The following is an 18,435-nucleotide window of genomic DNA, read 5'->3' as shown; positions in this document are numbered from 1 at the left end:
GGGTGGGGGTGAAAAAAATATACACACTAAAAATGAGCAAAATAATTCAACATAGCCGAAGTTAGATAAATATATCCAACAATTTTGACTCAGCAAAATAATACAGTTTTTATGTTGCTGATTAAATATTAAAATTGAATGGGAAAAATAGACAAGCGCAACTCACAAACACGCAATTACACTTAATGGCCACATAAAGCGCTGGCTTTTCCGAGTTGTCACAGGTGTACAGTTTTGTCCAGCGAAGAAGTCAGAAGTAAACATTGAACACAGAAAATGACGGACATAAATTAACATGTAGCAGTCGCTTGTAGTTTAAGTTGGATTAAGCTATCAAATAGAATAACTCGAAAAAGTCGTACATCTTTATTTTAGTGGTTTTATAGTAAAATTACCTGGAAAAATAACAATTAGACTAAAACATAATCGTTTCCTGTTGCCTAATAAACGCTGCTGAATTCAAGAAGCCAGTTGCGTACGGAAAATAAAGACGGTAGTAAACAAAGTACAAACCGAATCTTTGCTGAAGTGGTTTAAATTCTTGCACAATGACAGCCACCGTTTAAGATGACCCAGTCCGTCATAGTTCAGGTGGGCCAGTGTGGGAACCAAATAGGTTGTCGTTTTTGGGACCTGGCCTTGCGAGAGCAAGCCCATTACAACAAAAAGGGTAAATACGACGACAGCATCGGAACCTTTTTTCACAATCCTGCGGACGGCGACCGAATCCGCCAGCTGAAAGCTCGAGCGGTTCTGTTGGATATGGAGGAAGGTGTGATCGGCGAGCTCCTTAAAGGTCCTTTGCGGGAGGTGTTCGACAGCGCCCGGGTGCTCACTGGAGTGTCCGGTGCCGGCAACAACTGGGCCGTGGGACACTTCCTTTACGGTTCGGCCTACAGTGATCGGATCTTGGAGCAAGTGAGAAAATCTGCAGAACAATGCTCCTGTCTCCAATCTTTTTTTCTCATTCATTCCATGGGAGGAGGCACCGGCTCGGGGCTCGGGACCAAAGTTCTGTGTCTTCTCAAGGAAGAATTTCCGGAGGTGTGTCGCATTGTGGTACCTGTGTGCCCGTCGGGAGATGATGACGTCATAGTTTCGCCTTACAACAGTGTGCTAGCCATGAGAGAGCTTACAGAGAATGCAGATTGTGCTCTGATGGTGGAGAACCAGTCCCTTGTGGAGATTTTGAAGAGAAGGGTCTCAATAAAAAAAAAAGGCAATGGTGGTTGCATTGTCTCGGAGAAACCTTTCGACGCCATGAACGACATTGTAGCGAACATGTTGCTCAATCTCACCAGTTCCGCCCGTTTTGAGGGCTCCCTTAATATGGATCTGAACGAAATTGCCATGAACTTAGTTCCCTTCCCTCGATTGCACTACTTGGTTCCGAGTCTCAGTCCCGTACAGGTGCCGGTTTGGATCAGCGAGCCCAGCAGACGACTGGATTCCCTTTTCAGTGACGTTTTTAGCAGAACTCACCAGTTGATCAAAGCCGACCCAAGGCAAAATCTCTACCTGGGTTGTGCGCTAATGCTTAGGGGGAAAGTTCACATTTCGGACCTTCGCAGGAACATTGAAAGGTTGAGGGTGCCCTTTGTATCATGGAACCCGGAAGGCTGGAAGACCAGCGTTTGTTCGGTCCCGCCACTCGGGCACACGCAATCCCTTTTAGCCTTGGCCAACACCACCGCCATTAAACCGGCATTGGTAGAGATGAAAGCACGCTTTAACAAACTTTACAAAAAGAAGGCACACTTGCATCATTACCTGCAAGTGGATGGGATGGAAGATAGTTTTTTCTCTGAAGCCATAACGTCCCTCGACTCTTTGATTGAGGAGTATCGGCATCTGGAGGCTGAAGCCGAAACGTTTTTAACCCCCGCCAGATTAAAAATTGCCCAATAAAGTGCTGACTTCTACAACACGGTGTGTGTGTGTGTGATTGTTCAAAAATAAAATATAATTAGAGTACACTTTATTGTCATTGATAACAAGTTACGTGCGGTGAATTGTATGTCTGGTTGAGGCACAGTCACAGATTTACAAATAAATTAACCTACATATTATTCACGAGTTAATTGGCAGAGCAAGATAGCAACAAATAAACTGTAGCATAAAAAAACTTTCATTGTCGTACCTTAACTTCTAAATGAAATCTGAGCTGCTCCATTTGAATAAAAGCATCAATATATATGAAAAATATCCACCAGCAAGTAAAAGAATTACTGGATGGCTTGACTTGTTGTTGGCTTGATAATACTACATCTAATTTTATTGTTAGCGACCGAAACACAAGCATGAAATGAACCCAAAACGACCAAACAAAAGATCAAAAAAGCGACTTTAAAAACCAATGAAAAAGAACCAACAAACAACGTTAAAACAAACAAAAAATATGACCTAAAACTGAAAAATGACTAAAAAATACCAAAAAACAATGCAATATTCCAAAATAAAAAGGAGAATAAAATTCACCGAAAAATGACCACAAAAGAAACCCATCCATCCATTATCTGCACTGCTTATCCTCAGTAGGGTCGCGGGGGTGCTGGAGCCCATCCCAGCTATTTTCGGGCAGTGGGCAGGGTACACCCTGAACTGGTTGCCAGCCAGTCGCAGGGCACACAGGGACAGACAACTCACTCGCTCATTCTCACCTAGGGACAATTAGGACCGCCCAATTAACCTGATAATGCATGTTTTTGGAATGTGGGAGGAAAACGGAGTGCCCGGAGGAAACCCACGCAAGCACGGGGAGAACATGCAAACTCCACACAGGAAGGCTGGTAGCTGAATTTGAACCCATAACCTCAGAACTCTCCTGCACATGCGCTAACCACTGCCCCGCCGTGCTGTTCACAAAAGAAACAAAAAAAAAATAAAAATACGTCATTCACCATTATGGCCTTTTTTTCTCCATCAAACGCTAATCCCAGTTAGAGATAGATCAAATTAGTAATCCTGATGATTATAAAATTGTGAAATATATCTGTCAATTTCCCCAATCATTAATATTCCTTAGTTTTTTAATTAAATAGACTACAAGTACGGAACTTATAAATAGAAATAATAATATACTTGCGTTTTCAGGAACGGACCACCGGCTTGAGTTACACATTCTACCTTCCGATAAGAAACAAGCAGTTTCACATTCAACTAAAGTAGCTGTGGCATTTTTATTTTGTATTCATTTTATGGACAACGACGAGGAGCAAAAGGACGGCAAAGCTGCTGCGCCTTCGGTCATCGAACGATACTTCACAAGATGGTACAGAGCCGGTAAATACAATAATTCCACGGTCCTCGTGTTAGTTTGTTAGCTAGCCGGCCTCTTAAATTAAACCTCATCCGAAAAAACACCCACGTTACAAACAATAAATGACCAAAAACTGCTTTAAAATTACCTCCGCCGTCATAATTGGAGTTAAAGTGCTACTAACTACTAGAGCTCAAATTTGTTTTACATGTTAACGTGTTGAAAACCGCTAATTTGGGGAAAGGAGAAAAATATTCAACCCAAAGCCATAATTAGACTTTTATGTCTGGTGGATTTAGTAATTGGAGTAATCACCTAATTAAGCTCCACGATTTGCGGGTAGCTTATCAGAAAAAACAATAATCACCAAAACAAAAACCTGGTTGTCAAGTCAAGTCATTTTTGTTTGTATAGCCCTTAATCACAAAGAGTCTCAAAGGGCATCACAGGTTATTACACAGACTATTTTTTTCAGACTATTATTACACCATCCCCTGATCTGGAACCAACATGAGGGCAAGGAAATACTTAAAAACCTCAACATGAGGAAAATGAAGAAATCTTGAGAAGGGACCGCACATGTGGCATCCCCCTTTCAGGATTACCAGACAGCAAAGGTTGTTGCAATCACAAATAATACAGAGATATTGTCCAAGAAAAGTATAGGTTATTCACATGCTAGAGTCGAAGTGTGTTTTAAGCTTAGATTTAAACATTTCCACTGAGGTTGCAGAACGGGTCTTAGGGGGGAAGAGCATTCCACGGCACCAGTGCCCGGACGGAGAACGCTCTCGAACCAGCGGAACACTTCTTTGCTCTTGGGATCACCAGAAGACCGGCGCTCTCAGAACGAAGGCTTCGGACCGGAACATAGGGGGAAATCAGATCTGAAAGATATGAGGGAGCAAGTCCATGTATGATTTTGTATAATCCTAAGAGAACCTTGAAATCACATCTTAGGCTAACAGGGAGCCAATGCAGGTTAGCCAAAATCGTCGTGATGTGATCGGACTTTTTTGTCCTAGTTAATAGCCTCGCTGCAGCATTTTGTACCAGCTGAAGACTCTCGATTCTGGACTTCGGGAGACCGGAGAGTAGTGCATTACAGTAATCGAGACGGGAGGTAACAAACGCGTGAATTATAGTCTCCGCATCCGACTGAGACAGTATAGGACGAGTTTTAGCAATGTTGCGAAGACGGAAGAAAGCGGTTCTAGTAATTTTCTTCACATGTGTTTGAAAGGACAGATCGTGGTCAAATATGACACCTAAATTTTTAACTGAGTCACTCTGTGTGATGTGACATTTGTCAATGTTCACAACAGTTTTTGAGAGTAAGTCATGGCATTTAGATGGACCAATAACTAACATTTCGGTCTTTTCAGAGTTAAGACGCAAGAAATTGAGTGACATCCACTCTTTTATCTCAGTGAGGCAGGCCTCCAAATTTCCACAATTTAGTGTGGCAGATTCCTCCAACGGAAGATACAGTTGAGTGTCATCTGCGTAGCAGTGGAAATTGATAGATAGATAGATAGATAGATAGATACTTTGTTCATCCCCGAAGGGAAATTCACATTTCCAGCAGCATCCCTGAGCTGAGAACAATCGAAAATAACACGGGAGCTGCTGGAGTGGCTGCCATTCGTGACGGCGCCGGAAGAAAAGATTCAATTTGAATCATGTACAAACAAACAAACAATGATATTATACTTGCGAATAATATCACCTAATGGAAGCTTGTAAATGCTGAAAAGAAGGGGGCCAAGCACTGAACCCTGCGGAACACCACAGGTAACACTAACACGCTCAGATGTCATTTCGCCATATTTAACACAGTGCGTCCTATCTGAGAGTTAGGATCTGAACCATGAGAGGACGGCTCCTGAGACACCACTCAATTTTTCCAGCCATTCTAGTAGGATATTATGGTCCACTGTGTCAAAAGCAGCACTAAGGTCCAGCAGCAGCAAAAGTGATGAAGCGCCAGAGTCCATTGCCAGAAGGAGATCATTGGTTACCTTAATCCATCAACGGTGTAGAATTTGTCCAGACCTACAAATACCTGGGTGTGCAGCTGGACAACAAACTGGACTGGACTGCCAGCACAGAAGCTCTATGTAGGAAAGGTCAAAGCCGACTTTACTTCCTCAGAAGGCTGGCCTCCTTCAACATCTGCAAAAAGCTCCTGAAAATATTCTATGAGACAGTTGTGGCAAGCGCCCTCTTCTATGCGACAGCGTGTTGGGAAGGCAGCGTCATGAAGAAGGATTCCTCTCGTCTCAATAAACTGGCGAGGAAAGCAAGCTCTGATGTGGGCACAGAGCTGGAAAGCCTGACAACAGTACTTGAGAGACGGGCACTGAAAAAGCTGCGGTCAATCATGGACAATTCATCACATCCACTACACAGCATTATATCCAGACAGAAGAGCAGCTTCAGCGACAGACTGCTGTCACTGTCTTGTACCACGGACAGACTGAAGAGATCTTTTCTTCCTCATGCCATGAGGCTCTTTAACTCCAGCCGGCAGAGTAAAGGCCCACATTAAACCACACCCCCTACATTGCATATTACCATACTTTTATTGCAGTGTGTATTTTATGTAGCACTATTTAAATACTCTATACAACACGCTACAGTGGGTATTTGTATATTGTATTCCTTTTGCTTTATTGTTGTATTGGTCTCAGCGAAGGGATGCTGCTGGAAATGTGAATTTCCCTGCGGGGATGAATAAAGTATCTATCTGTCTAATCAGAGCTGTCTCAGTAGAGTGGTTAGCCCTGAATCCTGATTGCATTGATTCAAAAAGATTGTTCTCGGATATGAAATTATTCAGCTGCTGTGCCACTACTTTTTCAAGTACTTTAGAAAGAAACGGTAGGTTTGACACAGGTCTATAATTACATAAGCTTTCTAGATCAAAGTTGTCAATGCCCATGAAACCTCAATGAAGGCTTAATTGAATTTAAGCAGTCATGATTGAATTTATTGCATCTATTTAGTAACACAGTTTTTGTAACAGACATGAAAGGAAAGCCATGTGAAGACCATTGCATCCTTCAGCATTCAAACAGGTAATTGATGATTATTCTTTTTGTGAATATTCATTGTTTCCTTTTGAGAAAAATGTTTTTCCTTAGAATCTGCGTCATCACCTTGGCAGAAAGTCACCCGTTGCTGCAGAAAGATCGATGTATCGCCAAGATTGATTATCAGATCAGCAACGGCTGTAGCCGCCTGCACAACAAAGTGTCTGGAAAGTTTAAACGGGTGATTGTGCTTCAGTTTCTACTACTTAAAATTTAATGGAGGTTGGCACCATCATTCTGGTGCGTTACCCCCTCAACAGATGATTGTATTGCACAAACGTCATGTATGCCGCCTTGACGTTTTATAGTGTAAAATACAATGTTTTTGGGGCCCTCTTTATTGCATTTTCCCCATTATACTACTGTAAAACGAAATTACTTCACGTGACTAAAACTTACTCAATTTAAAACTTAGTCACTTCTCTAAGATGCCCGTCTGCTATTAGGTGACGTCATATGAAATGATGGTCTGCTTTTGGTTTGCAGAAAAGGCAGAGGGACTATTGGCTGATCCACTTCCAACAATGCCTTTATCTTCATTCAGTTGAGAATCTTGTTGCGAGTTAGTGTGATCACAAACTGTGTGTTTTTTTGTACTGTATTTATTGACTACGGGTCCCAAGACCTGGAGTGATGCTAAAAGGGAAGCAAAAACATGATAACCATGGAAACAAAGCTTATGATGTTCAAGAAATGAAAAGGGGGCATGTGCATCGATACCCTTGCTAAGAAATATGGCCGTAGCCAATTCACGAATGGGACTGTCATTAGAAATAAGAAGGCACTTAAATTTGATAAATAAAAAAAAAAATCTTCCTATTTTTGGTTTAAAATTAGTTTCATTTTGAATCCATCCACCCGCTACTCCACTGTACCAGCTCAAGTCACGTCACCTAAGTGAAATACAATTTCATTTTTTCTTTTATACCATATCTTATATACACGTATATTACATAGGAATTACTTATTATGGATTTTGCTGTTACCTCAATGTTTTTATCTGGGGATTCTGAAGGCATTAGCTAATTAGCATAGGCTTCTATTCTCATTTTATGTTTTTTTTTTTTTCCACTTAAAGATCCTTACCTCAATATCGATTCATGATCTATCCCGGCCGGGGTTGTACTTTATATTACAGTGCGACCAAATATTACGAATCTTCGGTGGTTTACTACCCCAGTTTATAGAAAATTATGATACCTGTATTATCTTTGAAAATACCTGAATTGGAGAGAAAATGAATCAAGCAATTCTCGTTTCGTATTAAAAAAGGTGGTCGTTCCTTGGTTTATAAGCATAAGTGCTGTCTGCTGGGCACTTGCAGTAACACAACTCTTGTGTGATTTATTTAGTTTTAAGAACCACTTTCCATTTTAAAAGAACGCTCATAAACGCCACTCAGAAAAAAAATTCAAAATCCGAAAATTCTATCTGTTTAAAATCTTTTACTGCTCTGATTTTATTTTAGCCAGTCTTTCAACAAATCTTGTGTCCTCCAGGGAGGTCAGTTCCTGACTGAATTTGCGCCACTGTGCCGGGTAACGTGCATGGATGAAAGCGAATTCACCATCTACAGGTTAGTCCTACCATCTTCTTGTGAATAAGGATAAAGTATAATTTACTTTTTTTCTAGCTGTATCAGGGGACGTCTTTTGGAGGTCAACGAGAATATTCTCGAAAGACCTGCACTTTTACAGGAGAAAGTAAGTCCAATTTCGGAATGTTTTCATAATAATTTAAAGCAGGGGATTCAAACTTGCTGCCCTCAGGATGATAGTTTGAGGCACCAGCCCCAAAATTAAAGTTAAAGGGCACAGTGTGTGTATTATTTGACCCCTATATGTCACTGTATTCTGTTGTGTAACCCCAAAACGAGTGCTAAAAATCACTAGTAAGATTAAAAACTATGAAGTCTCAAAGTGACCAAAAGACATAATATTTGTTACCTATTTTTTTGCCCAGCGTTTGAGAGAAAACACGGGCGGGAAAAAAAAAACAAAGAATAAAAAGGCAGAGGAAAAAAGAAAAGAAGCAAGAAAAAGTGGGAAAAAACGGGAAAAAGAGAATAAAAGAAAAAGGAAAGATGAAAAACAGGAAAAAATATTTAGAAATAATGAGGGAAAAGGGAAGAAAAGACGGAAATTGAGAATATAACAAACAAAAGGAAAAGAATGAAAGAAGCAGACCCCTGATTTAAAACGATAATCTTTTTCTTTTTTTTCTTTTTCTTTTTGCACACAGCCATCCACAGATGGTTACATTGCCGTCATCCTGCCCAAATTCGAGGAATGCAAAAGCATCACGGAGAATCTTCTGAGCAGAGACGACTTTGAGAAGCTAATCGCAAAACGAGATGTAGAAAAGATGACTTCGTAACGATAATTCTTATTCAGGAGAAAGGAAACTCAGGATTGACTGCGCCATGCGTGGGAATAATGTGCTCCTTTGTTGCACAGGATGATCTCATGCTTGTATGGTGGACCATCACGCCTTCTAATAGAAGTCCAATTTTGAGGGATTTCTAGAAATAGGAAAGAAAAGATTGGAGATCATTCTAGACCTTTTACACCAGCGTTCCCTTTTACATTGTTTCAATTTTATTTATTTGGGAAAGTCCATTTTTTTGTATTACAGTATGAAAATGATAATCTGTCCTTGTTTTTCTAATTTTATTTATGAACTGTTTTTGGTTTTTATATTACAAGATTATTGCTAAAAATGCCAAATCAAAGATTGTTATGGTTCCTCATTTACAGTATCTTCCGGACTATAAGGCGCTCCAAGAAATAACACAGGAATTAGGGAAGTGCACGGATAAATGTTTATAAACATTGTCATTGTACAGGATTCTTGCTTAAAAATGAAATGTATTTTCTAAAATGTACCGGTAACTGGATAAATGTTTTTGTTTCATATTACAGAATTCTTGCTAAAAATGAAAAAAAATAATTGCACCGTTTACACCGGAAAAGCATCATGGAAATACTGTAACAGTTTGAGTCAATTTTGTTTTAATTTTCATTTATTTTACTGAAACTAGATTTCATCGTACCAGCTTAGGTTCTAGGTTTCGGTCCAATGTATTTTTTTAAACCAGTCATTAGTTTTCTGTGCAGCGTACAGGAATTTTCATTGCTGGCTGTATGAAAATTGTGAGAAAATATTTTGTTATTTTTCCGCCAAAACATTTGTATTTGGATCTGAAAGGTTGCTAATCAACAGTTTTTTTGTTGTTCCTTTTGCACAATAGAAAATGACAACAATCCAATAAAAAAATGTATTTATCCACCACGTCATGGATCCAAAACAAAAGCTAAGATTTCATCAGGTCTGCTCACAAAAGAAAACATGTACCATTGCCAGTAATTGCATTGCACCGCACCAGATCAGAGTAGACGCCCACAGTTCTCATCATATGTGGCAATTCATTGTTTGCTGTATATCAATGGCACAATATGATTGATGTCATAAAACAGACACATCACAAATACAATTGCGTAATTTATGTTTAATGGCAGTAGCTAATAACCTCTTTGTGTAGACTTTTTCCTATTCACCTGACAAAATAACCATTGTTTACGATTCCATGCAGGCATTATTCTAGTTTCTGGCCTGCCTAGATGGTAAGGCGCCCGCTTTGAGACTGGGAGGTTCGGGTTCGCGCCCCGGCCGAGTCATTCCTAAGACTTAAAAAGTGGTCGGCGGCGCCCTCTCTTGGCTGCGGCTGCATCGGGTCAGATGCAATCGACATTTCGTTCTGTGTACATTGTTACACAGAATGACAATACAAGGAAATTATTATTATTATTATTATTATTATTATTGTCTGCTTTATCGCTACTCCGTGGCTGTCGTGGTAACAACACACTGTTAGCTTCTAAGCTTTTTTTTTTAGTTGCTCTCAAGGAGGTTGAGGCTAGCCAGATGTTGCTCCAAAGGCTTGACAGCAAAGTTGTCCTCTTTGTTGTTGTTGTTTGGCGAGATATCCTGTACGGGCGGGGTGGCGCCCCCAACAGGTGTGGAGGTGTCCCTGCGCCAGTCTGGCGAGGAGCTTCGGCTGCTCCGCTCCGACTTGGACTGGCAGGATAAAATTAGAAATTTAGACAAAATATGAAATATAGTAATTCCATTTTTATTTTTATTTTTTTAAATCAACCTTCAATTTGACCTTGTTGCACAACGAAAGAATGTTGAGGACCAGGGTCAGCATGTCCCTTGTTGTCTGAATGCATGAGTCCACCTTAAAAAATAATTATAATAAATACACGAGAAAAATCAGCATCTAAACCAGGGATGAAGCAAAAACATTTTTCACCTTCTGAAAGGTGGCGCTCTTGCCTTGGGCGGGAGTCCTGGCTCCCGCCTGTAGCTGCTGGCACAACACCGCAAGTTTCTCCACTTCCGACCGCAGCGCAGTTTTTTCCTGGAACACGGATTCAAAATGTCAATTTCATTGCAGTTGTGGTGCCATTTAACAGCGGCTGCTAACAAATACCTGTGTGCAGAAAGTGTGCAGAGAAGAACACAGCTGGAATCCTTCATTTGACAGAACCTGGAGTAACACAAAAAGGGCGATTGAGAAAGAGAAAAGAGTGAAATGTCAAGAAAGGACCAGCAAGAGATATAGAGAGACATGTTCAGAGTCACGATATTGAGAAGGTTCGAGTGATTGAGATCAATCAAGATCAATGGAGTGATCGACCTATTCCTCTTGATCAATCGAGAGGGATAAGTCGAGAGAGAGGAGGGTTCGAGAGAAAGGGGGATAAGTCGAGAGAGAGGGATAGATGGAGTTAGAGGGAGTGAAAGGGAGATCGGGAAAGATCGATCAATCATGAGATGAAGAGGTCGATATATCAATCGAGAGATATCGATCAAGAGAAAAGGTGGGGCAAGGTAAGTAGGAGCACACACCTCAATTACTTTATTCAAAAGAAGGCAAGTGAAAGAAGACACGAACTAATATTCTCAATATATTCTACATGATCCCTTTCCATTCTTAATTTGCTTTATCCGTAAATTCACACAACTTTACAGCTGTGAGTGGGAATTTAATTTTTCCTTCCTGAAGAAAAAAAAAAGCAAACCTCTGCTTGATGAAACAAATCCAGTGTGGTCTTGAGAAGCCCCTCCCCTCTGGGAAATGAGAGCACAGATGGGGAAAAAAATAAAATAATAAGATCCGCACACAGAAAGTTTACCCTGCCCCCAAAGAAGATATTGACTCACCTGGTGAACAGGTACATGCTATACGCCATGCTTGCCACGCCTTGACTGTGTCTGACCACGCCCATTTCTTGTTGCCCCTCCCACTTTTCCAATTCAGCGTCCACATCGGACGACAACAAACGAAGCTCCAGAGCCACTTTGGCGACGCCGCTCTGCTCCTAAAAAGAAATTAATAAAAAATAAAGTTTGGAAAACGGATTTCTTTTTTGGGGCGAATCACAATCAAGCTCACCTCAGCGTCCAGCTTGACAGGTTTGGCGTTTTTCAGGTTAGTAGAAAGTTTCTGAAAGGAGGAAAAAGAATAAAAAAGACTTGACAGAGGATAAAGTGGGCGGAGTAATGGTGGCAAGGGGAGTGAAAGGTTACTCACGCTGGGTCTGGGAAGGGACAAATACGATCGTTTTTCTCCTGCAAACAGAAAAGAAAAATATGTTTTGTTTTTGTATTCAGTTAAAGTGTGAAGTTCCACTTTGATCCACAAGTGGTAGTGGTGAGCAACAAAAGTATCTTCTGCATGTTCTACCTAAAACATCTAAATTGTTTTTTTTGTTTTTTTTAAATATGAAAAAAATGTCCCATCGGCAGAATATTTCAACCTTTTCCGTAGTGCAGTGTTTAGCACATTCGCCTAACATGAGATCTTTTTGTGTCAATGGGCTGCCATAAACTGACATAAATTCTTCCATTATGCTTAAAAAAATGCACCGCTTGGCTACGTCACACTTCTTTACAAAGGGCTCTATAGATGTCGCGTAATAATGGAGTCCAATACAGAAGACAAAGAATATGAACCGTATGTATAAAAAGCTGAAAAATGAGCCAAATTTGGTCTCATTGTAATGACATTGATTTCTCCAAAGCAGAGTGCCTTTAATCTTTCAATCTTAGAAATTGCTGATCTTTTGCTTTTGTTTTAAAACATTTAATTTATATTTATCGTTTTGCATTTTCAGGGATTTTGAGTTGTTGTTTGACTTTAAATCTGTTCAGCGTAAAAAGCTAAATAATGTTGTAATTTACCATTTTTTTTGTAGATCTGTGAATATTTTCATTTGTTTTCAGGGATTCCTCAAACTTAAGAATTGACTAAGTACAAAACATTTGGTGCATAATGTTTTATTATTATTGATAATATATCAATAAAATAACACAAAAATCAGAGCAGCCGTTTCAGAGCTGAAAGACCAAGCTCCTCTCTGCGAGCCAAGCCAAAAGAGCCGATTTTCTAAATAGAGCCCCTTGGGTGCGACCGGTAAGGGGCAGCGGCACTTTAAATGACCCCATTATGTGTAAGCGTCACTGTCACGCACTTTTTTTAAATCTATTTATTGGATGATATATTGCAGGGGTGGCGAACAAGTTTGACACAAAGAGCCGAAATTTTTAACTGTGAGAGTCAAAGAGCCACCCCACGCACTGACCTGCCCGGACAGACAGACACACACAAACACACACAATTAAAAACTTATTATTTCCCATAACACACTCCTCTTCTTTTAATACAACAAGTATTGTTCTTGTGTTGATTTCAAGGAAAGTGTCCACCCTCAATACACACAAAAAAAACTACACATGAAACAAGGCAAAGAGCCACAGTATATAGAAAATATGATGAGGCAAAGAGGCGCATTCTTATTGGCCAAGAGCCGCATGTTCGCCACCCCTGATCTATAGAGTAAGACATGAAGATTGCAACAAGTTCAAGCACTTTTAAGCACTTCACCCAAAATTCAAACATTTTCCTGACCTTGAAAACACCACGTTAAAATTCAAGCTATACGTTAAAAATCACCCATATGAACCTGCATTTGCCGTTTATTGTCTGCTCATAGAACAATATTGGATCTGATTTTTGCAGCGTGCACATTTTTTATGTGAATCCAACTGTGATATCGGCGTACCCGTCTTGCCCTCGGTGATGGCGTCGATTTCTGGCAGCAGCAATGATATGTCGGCCATTTGCGACTCCCAAGCCTCGCAAAACACGTCCAGGTTCTCTTTGGCAATCTTGCTAGATGGGTGCAGCGCCAACGTTTGCGCTGCCGACATAATCTGCAATCACAAAACTCCATCTTAAAGCGACAGTTTTGGCCTAGAGAGGGATGGGCGCCGCCACGCTTTACTTGCCTAAGACACACCACAGGAAATGGTGCCCTTAAGACCCTAGTGGTTAAGGCATTCTCTCTTTTCTATTTCTTACTCGTTTTCTCTCTTGTTTCTCTCATTCTCTTCTCTCTTTCTCCTTCTATATGTCTTTCTCTGTCACCTTTTTTCTCTCTTCTTTCTTTGTATTTCTTTCTCTACTTCTATTCTCTCCTCTCTGTCTTTTTCTTTATCCCTGTCTTTCCTCCCATTCTTTCTCTCACTCTCTTCCTCACTTTCTTTCTATTTTTCTCCACTTTTCTGCCTCTTTCTTTTTTCTGCCTTCCTTTTTGGCTTTAAACTTCTTTTTCCCACTGTTTCCTTCTCTAGCTACTCATTCTAGGTACTTGGCTGCAGCTTATAGCCCACCACTCAGCAATTTTGTTAGCTGCTCCCTGTCAATTAAAGCTTGCTTTGGCCATCCACAGCTGCTCGTGATTTTTCCTGTGATTCAAGCATCTTCAACATTGTTCCGTCTGTTTCTTTCTCTAACCACTCAAAATACTTGGCTACAAGCTATGGTTCACCATTAGCCTTCCACAACTGGTCGTGCAAGCAAACATTGCAGAGTCCCGGAATTCAGACATCTTTCCACTTTTTTAGCTCTTTGTTTTCTTCTCTAGCCACACATTGTAGCCACTTGGGTGCAGGCTACAGCTTACTGCTAGTGTTTTTGTTAGCTCCTCCATGCAAATTAAATTTGCTTATTCTACACATAAAAACTCTGATTCAGGCATCTTCAATGTTTTTTTCCACCATTTCCTTCTCTAACCACTCATGTTAGCCACTTGGCTGCAAGTTATGGCTCACCACTAGCTGCTCTTGTTAGCTACTCAGTCTAAATAAAGCTTGAATAATCAGTCCACTGCTGCTCATGCAAGCAATCGTCACAGAATCCTGCGATTCGTGCGCCTCAACATTTTTTCCCCCCTGTTTCCTTTTCAAGCCACTTATGTGAGCTACTTGGCTGCAGGCTATGGTTCGTCGCTAGCCGCTATTGTTATTGTGAGCAGCATGGAGTAAACAAAACTTGCAATTTGTTCCACAGGAAACAAGGTTATCTTTCAGAGCTGTTGTCATTAAGAGCCAATTAGCCTGGCAAGCTAACGGCATTATCGACTGCCTGACTTTGCCCTTTCAGCTTTACCGCTGGATAATTAGCGCCGTGGACAATTTCCCAGCGCAAACCTGATTAGCCGAGGAGGTGTGTGTTTTTCCCGCCCATTCACCTGTGGTCCAATCACGTGAAAGGTGTCCTCGGCGTGCAGACAGGTGATTTCTAGTGGTTCCGTTCCGGACACATGGCACAGCAATCGGCAATTCTGTGGGCGGGGGCACCTTCAATGCCATTGTGGCCACGTCCACCACAACGTCATCAACATCAACGCCACGCCCACACACTCGTACCTCAACCAATTGCTCTTTCTGTTCCGTTAGCTCCCGGCAGTATAGGGCCACCGCCTCCAGGTTTCCTTCCACGCCAGCAGACTTCAGCGCCCCCAGTGGCGAGTTTTCAGCGTGCACCCTCAGCAGCTCCGAGGCACGACCCACAGCCACTTTGTGAAGCTAGCGGACCAAAAAGTCAGGATAAGGGATTACCACGCTTTTAAATCCAGGTTGTAATATAATATTCTATATCATCTGCAAAGAGACACCAATGATTGAGAGAGACAGACAGACAGACAGATAGATAGATAGATACTTTATTCATCCCCGTAGGGAAATTCACACTAATGCAGTTGTAGATCATTGATTGCTTTTATACAGGGGTGTCATACAATCAAATAAGATACATAATGTCCCTTAAAACATGACCTGTAGCTTGAAATATGTCCACTGGGTAACGCAAAAGTATTCCCACATTATTCCAAGGCTTTCCACTACATTTTTGCGCTTATTAGTACAGTTTCATACTTTTCAGTACTTTTTCATACTATTTAGCCCTTTTTTATTTTCATACTTTTCAATAGTTGTTTTACTTTTGTTTTATTGACTTCTATTCAGTTCTTTTTTTGTACTTTCATACTTTTCAGTACTTATACTATTCAAAACTTTGTCATGCTTTTCAGTATGTTTTTCAAGTTTTAGATTTGTTTGATTCATTTTTCAGTACTTTTAATTACTAATTAATGTATAACTTTTTCATGTTTTTCAGTACCATTTCATGTTCTTCAGTACCTTTTCTATATTTTCATACTTTTTAGTACTTTTTGATACTATTTAAAAAGTTTTACCAATTTACAGTGCATTTTTAACTTTTTTACATTTCTTTTAAAACACAATTTTCAGTACTTTTGCTATATTTTCATACTTTCCAGTAATTCTTTCACTATTTTTCATGTGTTTTTTGACAGCCTTTCTGTACTTTTAAAAAATATTTAGCAAATTTTCATACTTTTGCAGTATTTTTTCATATATTTCCATACAATTGTCACCCTTCTATGTTTAAAATTTTAGTATTTTAAGTGTTTTTTTATACTAATTGATTTTTCCACTACTTCTCAGTACTTTTTTATATTATTCAATACTTGTTCTGTATTATACCTTTCAGTACTTTTCAATACTATTTAGAATGTACTTTCAAGTTTTTCTGTATTTTTTAAACTTGTCTCAATACTTTTTTTCATACTTTTCAGTACCTTCTCATACTTAACCAGTTTTTGTACATTTTCCATGCTTTTCAACACTTTAGTATATTTTGATACTTTAAAGTACTTCCCCAGTATTTGTTGTAATTGTGTTTGACTTTTCAATGACTTCTTTTTTTTTAGTATATGGCCCTTGACGAAAAATGAGTTTGACACCCCTGCTTTACTACCATTTGATACTAGTAAATCTGAATTACACTAGTATTGGCTGTCCCCTTGTGGTCATTTTAGTAATAGAATTGTGTTATTCATATGCATTTAATTAGGGAAAATGAAATTTTGGGATACAAGGGCAGATTTTGAAAATCATTTTAAAAAATTGTGAACTATTTTTTTTTAACTCTTGTTTTTGAAATATGTTGCTGCTAATGTCATTGCAGTTTGTGGCTCGTGGACCGCAAATAATAGAAAATTAAAACACTGTGTTGTGAATTTTCAAAATTATTTGATTACCATTTCTCCCTTAGAAGGTGCTAACCTGGGGGGACCGGCTGGAGAATGCCCATCTGTCGCTACATCTGAAGTTCATTATTCAAGCTCTTTACTACTACTTTTTGGTATGGGTGACGTAATATTGTTTACTCATTCTGGTCTCTACGTATCAAACATCTGCAGGTTAAAATACAAAATTTAGTAATATATTATTTCATATATAGATATATATTAACAAAATAACTAGAATGAGCGGTTAGCGCGTAAACGGGACAGTTCTGAGATCGAATCCTCCTGTGAGGAGTTTGCATGTTCTCCCCATGCTTTCATGCGTTTCCTCCGGGCACTCCGGGTTCCTCCGGTATTCCAAACACATGCATGTCAGGTTAATTGTCCAGTCCAAATTGTCCCCAGATATGAATGAGCGAGTGAGTTGTCTGTCTCTGTGAGCCCTGCGACTGGCTGGCAACCGGTTCAGGGTGTCCCCTGCCCACTGCCTGAAAATATTTGGGTTCCATCACTCTCGCGACCCTAATGAGGATAAGCGGTGCACAGAATGGATGGATGGATAAACAAAACTGAGCATCTTACCTCACGTCTGAGGTCATCAATACTGTGGCAAGATTTGGCGATAGCTACCTCCAACTCCTCGCTGGTCTCAGAATGCTGTCCAAAGACACATTATATTCCATCAAAATTAAAAATTAAAACACAAAAGTATAGCAATGTCATGCACATACAGATAGTGCCCAGACATGCAGCAGCTGCTGGGCGTCCTGACGGGCCACTTGACACAAGCCTAGAATGGCCAGGCGCTGCTCGTGGCCTGTATAAGGCGAATCGGTGAAGTCCTCAGTGCGTTCCAATAGCACCTCCAGCTGGTGGACAAGGGTATCTGCCGGCCAATCAGACGGGTCGGAGCGTAGACACTCAATGCTGGTCTACGCCAGAAAGAGGAAACAAGTAACATTCGTTTCAGAATAGAGCTTCAAAAATTGTTGAAAGGTGCTCAGATGAAATGTATTAAAGGGAAAGTGTGTATGATTTAACCATTAGTGGCTGTATTGTGTAGTGCAACGGAAATCATGCTCAAAGCACAAGAATATAAAACTACGGAGACTCAAAGTGGACCAAAAGCATGTTTTTTTTATTTTAATTTTTATTACCAAATTTGACAAATTATGAATATATATTTATTTTGATTATTATTTAAAACAACATCAATTATTTTTAACAATAGAAGCTACTAAATAATACGCTGTCCCTTTAACCATAAACAGGATACAGTTATTTTAGAATGCCATACACAGAATTTCCTTTTTGTGTTTTTGTTTATAAATGTGATCAGTTCAGGATTACTGTCATTTGTATTTTTATTTCATTTTTTACATGTTCTGTGTTCCTCTGATACAAATGAGCTTGTAGCTAATACATTTTCAGGCATTAAATTAAGACATAAAAATGTTTTATTTATTTTTACAAAAACGTCATTTTGATGTAAAAACTTTATATTATAAGTTTTTTTGTGGGTTTTCCAAATTCGAGATTATTTATTTATGTTAATATAATTTCACTTAACTATCATAAACATAGCTACTCATTTTTGCTATTAATAAATAAAAACAATTAC

General features: G+C 39.7%; 3 protein-coding genes across 5 annotated transcripts in view; 2 read left to right on the top strand and 1 right to left on the bottom strand.

The window, feature by feature from the left end:
* Nucleotides 1-237: 237 nt before the first annotated feature.
* tube1 (tubulin, epsilon 1) lies at nucleotides 238-1,984 on the top strand. The gene has a single exon (XM_088328371.1). It carries the CDS (start codon nucleotides 568-570, stop codon nucleotides 1,906-1,908), a length of 1,341 nt encoding a protein of 446 aa, XP_088184497.1. The 5' UTR covers nucleotides 238-567; the 3' UTR covers nucleotides 1,909-1,984.
* A 1,123-nt stretch (nucleotides 1,985-3,107) lies between these two features.
* abitram (actin binding transcription modulator) lies at nucleotides 3,108-9,645 on the top strand. Of its 2 annotated transcripts, none has more exons than XM_088328369.1 (6): nucleotides 3,108-3,282; nucleotides 6,288-6,339; nucleotides 6,406-6,535; nucleotides 7,854-7,930; nucleotides 7,988-8,057; nucleotides 8,596-9,645. In XM_088328369.1, exons 1-6 carry the CDS (start codon nucleotides 3,198-3,200, stop codon nucleotides 8,728-8,730), a joined length of 549 nt encoding a protein of 182 aa, XP_088184495.1. In that variant the 5' UTR covers nucleotides 3,108-3,197; the 3' UTR covers nucleotides 8,731-9,645. The 2 variants fall into 2 exon arrangements, with proteins under 2 accessions (XP_088184495.1, XP_088184496.1); XM_088328370.1 differs by having other exon boundaries at nucleotides 3,112-3,271.
* ctnnal1 (catenin (cadherin-associated protein), alpha-like 1) overlaps nucleotides 9,618-18,435 on the bottom strand; it is a 34,390-nt gene continuing 25,572 nt past the window's right edge. The window contains exons 7-20 of one of the 2 annotated variants that reach the window (XM_088328366.1): nucleotides 17,546-17,746; nucleotides 17,397-17,471; nucleotides 15,133-15,291; nucleotides 14,955-15,047; nucleotides 13,485-13,635; nucleotides 11,954-11,991; nucleotides 11,816-11,866; nucleotides 11,584-11,741; nucleotides 11,442-11,490; nucleotides 10,850-10,906; nucleotides 10,670-10,777; nucleotides 10,511-10,594; nucleotides 10,175-10,431; nucleotides 9,618-9,968 (exon numbers count right to left, since the gene is read on the bottom strand). In XM_088328366.1, coding sequence (XP_088184492.1) covers nucleotides 10,246-10,431; nucleotides 10,511-10,594; nucleotides 10,670-10,777; nucleotides 10,850-10,906; nucleotides 11,442-11,490; nucleotides 11,584-11,741; nucleotides 11,816-11,866; nucleotides 11,954-11,991; nucleotides 13,485-13,635; nucleotides 14,955-15,047; nucleotides 15,133-15,291; nucleotides 17,397-17,471; nucleotides 17,546-17,746 — 1,410 coding nt within the window. In that variant the 3' untranslated portion in view covers nucleotides 9,618-9,968; nucleotides 10,175-10,245. The remainder of the gene's footprint in view (nucleotides 9,969-10,174; nucleotides 10,432-10,510; nucleotides 10,595-10,669; nucleotides 10,778-10,849; nucleotides 10,907-11,441; nucleotides 11,491-11,583; nucleotides 11,742-11,815; nucleotides 11,867-11,953; nucleotides 11,992-13,484; nucleotides 13,636-14,954; nucleotides 15,048-15,132; nucleotides 15,292-17,396; nucleotides 17,472-17,545; nucleotides 17,747-18,435) is intronic. The other variant, XM_088328367.1, reaches the window with a different exon arrangement.

Source organism: Urocampus carinirostris, chromosome 2 (genome assembly GCF_059441175.1).
Source record: "Urocampus carinirostris isolate Australia breed hairy pipefish chromosome 2, RoL_Ucar_1.0, whole genome shotgun sequence".
NCBI lineage: Eukaryota > Metazoa > Chordata > Actinopteri > Syngnathiformes > Syngnathidae > Urocampus > Urocampus carinirostris.
The sequence above is the reverse complement of the archived record's forward strand: the minus strand, read 5'-3'. Positions and strand labels throughout refer to the sequence as shown.